The following is a 2,886-nucleotide window of genomic DNA, read 5'->3' as shown; positions in this document are numbered from 1 at the left end:
AGTGCATCCCTTGGGATCCCTTATCCACCAAGCAGTGAGGGACAGCAGGAAGCAGCCTCCAAGAGGTCTCCCCATTGCTCTCATGGCCACAGAACCTTGGTCCAACTTTGCCAGTGGGAACATTTCCACTCCCATCTTCTCTGATCCACCCCCAGTTCAACCTCCCCTAAGGGAACATGAACCTCCTGGTGCCCCCAGGCTGGAAAACCAGGAGTGGGTTTGCTGGGATCCCATCTGGGTGGTGGGAATGTTGGGATCCAGCAGCTGCTGGGATGGAGCCTCTGAAGCCATCTCCAACACCTGGAATCATGGAATGGTTTGTATTGGAAGGGACCTTGAAGCTCCTCCAGCTCCAAACCCTGCCATGGACAGGGACACCTTCCACTAGAGGAGGTTGCTCCAAGCCCTGTCCAACCTCAGGCTCTTCAGCCCAACTAACCTCGTGGCTCTATGATGGATCCCTGGATCCCCCGGTGCCCCCCCAGCCCCACCATACACAGGGAAGTTTCCACCACGTTTATTTCTCCTCTATCTGCTGCCTCAGAACTTCTGGAACTGCTTCTTGGTGCCCGCAGCTTTGGTGACCTTGAGCACGTTGAAGCGCACGGTCTTGCTGAGGGGCCGGCACTCGCCCACCGTGACGATGTCCCCGATCTGCACGTCCCTGCCGAGACATTCCTGGGATCTCAGCCCCTGGCTCCCCTCCCTGCGGCCTCCACTGCCCCCCCATGACCCGCACCAGAGGCCACCTCAGATGAAGATCTAAAGCATCTGGTGTTGGTGCCCCCAGAGCAGCTGTTCCCCGCCCCGAGCTGCCGCAGAGCCCATTGTTCCCCACAGGACTGAGGCTCAGGAAGAGCTGCTCAAGAGGAGGGTGAGGGATGAAGGGAACCCTTCCGTGATGGGGAGATTCCCTCCTGGGCACACAGGGGTGCCCATAGGATGCTCAAAGCACTCCTTCAGGTGGACTAATGGGCTTTGACACCAGGACAGGCTGTTTTGGAAACCCAGCTCCGCTCAATGGGCTTAGGACATGCGTGGTGGACAAAACCCACCAGCTCCGAGCCCACCCTCAGCCTTGAAGTGAGGAACACAGGATCATGGGATGGTTTGGGCTGAAGGGAGCTTGAAGCTCATCCAGTCCCAACCCCCTGCAATGAACAGGGACACCTTCCACTAGAGCAGGTTGCTCCAAGCCCCTCTGTCCAACCTGGCCTTAAGCACTATTCAAGCCTCTCCCTTCAACCCATTCCAATGTCCCACCACCCTCATGGTGAAGAACTTGATCCTAACTCCCCACCTAACCACTCCTTGGTCAGGTTAAAGCCACCCCCTGCTGGTGTTTGTGTCCTGACTTTTTTTTGCAGCTGCCAGTGGCATTGTCAGCAGCCCCCATGCTGGGGGGCTCTGAAGACCATCGTGAGGTTGGACATCACTACCAGAGGCAGGCTCCAGGTCAGACGTGGCCGTGAAGCCACATGTGTCACGTGAAGGCGGGCATGCACTGCAGCTCCACATCAGGGTTAGTGTCAGGCAGTGGTCAGTAGAGCAGGAGACATGTGGACACCCTAACGCCTCTGTGGGTGCCCCCAGGGTGAGCAAGTACCTGAAGCACGGTGAGAGGTGCACAGACATGTTCTTGTGGCGCTTCTCGAAGCGGTTGTACTTGCGGATGTAGTGCAGGTAATCCCTGCGGATCACGATGGTGCGCTGCATCTTCATCTTGGTCACCACCCCTGGGAAAACGGGGGACATGGTGGTTACAGATGAGCAGAGGATGGGAGAGGTCAGAGGGCCCTTAAAGCTGATCCAGCTCCAACCCCTGCCCCGGGCAGGGACACCTTCCACTAGAGCAGTTTGTTACAACCCCTGTGTCCAACCTGGCCTTGAACACTGCCAGGGATGGGGCAGCCACAGCTTCTCTGGGCACCCTGTGCCAGCGCCTCAGCACCCTCCCAGGGAAGAGCTTCTGCCTCAGAGCTCATCTCAGTCTCCCCTCTGGCAGGTTAAAGCCATTCCCCTTGGCCTGTCCCTACAGACCCTTGTCCAAAGCCCCTCTCCAGGTTTCCTGGAGCCCCTTTAGGCACTGGAGCTGCTCTAAGGTCTCCCCTTCAGGAGCCTTCTCTTCTCCAGCTGCCCCAGCCCAGCTCTCTCAGCCTGGCTCCAGAGCAGAGCTGCTCCAGCCCTCACAGCAGCCACCGATTTCTTCTCACTCACCTCCAGAACAAGCTCTGGCAGATCCCTTGGGGGGGCTCTGGAGGTCTGTCACAATGGATGGGCTTCCCCTGCTCCTCACCACCAGGCTCCACACTTCATGTTTGATTCTAAACCACATAATTTCTCCCTAAGACCCTCTAGGCAGAGCCTGACGTGCTCCCTCACACCAATGCTCCCTGACCCCAATCTGCCCAGGGAACAGCACATCTGGCAGGACCCCACCGGGGCCAGCTCCTCGGGCTGGGCATCAGCAAAGCCACATGGTGCTGTCAGCAAAGCCCCTTCACCAGGGGGGCTTGGAAGACCATCGTGAGAGAAAGACATCACGTGCAGCCCGAGGACCTCAGCAGGACACCAGAAGCTCCAGGACAGCATTTGAGCACCCACGGGTGCCTTGAGGAACCACCACTCACCTGAGAGGATGCGGCCACGGATGGACACGTTGCCCGTGAAGGGGCACTTCTTGTCAATGTAGGTGCCCTCGATGGCCTGCAGAGAGAGGAGAGTCAGCACATGAGGAGAAACACCTCCAGTCCCATGTGGGGCCAGTTCCTGATGTCTTTACTGATGATCTGGATGAGGGGATCGAAGTGTGGAGATGACACCAGCTGCTGGAGGGGAGGAGGCCCCACGGGGAGCTCTGGACCCATGGGATGAGGTTCAAGCAGG

The 2,886-nt window shown here is 58.3% G+C and overlaps 1 protein-coding gene across 1 annotated transcript; it reads right to left on the bottom strand.

The window, feature by feature from the left end:
• Window positions 1-515: 515 nt before the first annotated feature.
• Window positions 516-2,706, bottom strand: RPS11 (ribosomal protein S11; the record flags this gene model as incomplete). The annotated part of the gene is made up of 3 exons (XM_010021966.1): window positions 516-664; window positions 1,607-1,736; window positions 2,631-2,706. Coding segments are annotated over 3 exons (330 nt in total), but the record flags the coding sequence as incomplete, so codon positions are not given.
• Between the last annotated feature and the right edge of the window lie 180 nt (window positions 2,707-2,886).

The sequence above is a fragment of the Nestor notabilis genome, unplaced genomic scaffold, assembly GCF_000696875.1.
Source record: "Nestor notabilis isolate BGI_N333 unplaced genomic scaffold, ASM69687v1 scaffold17209, whole genome shotgun sequence".
In the NCBI taxonomy this organism is placed as follows: Eukaryota; Metazoa; Chordata; class Aves; order Psittaciformes; family Psittacidae; genus Nestor; species Nestor notabilis.
This window is presented reverse-complemented; position numbering and strand designations above follow the sequence as displayed.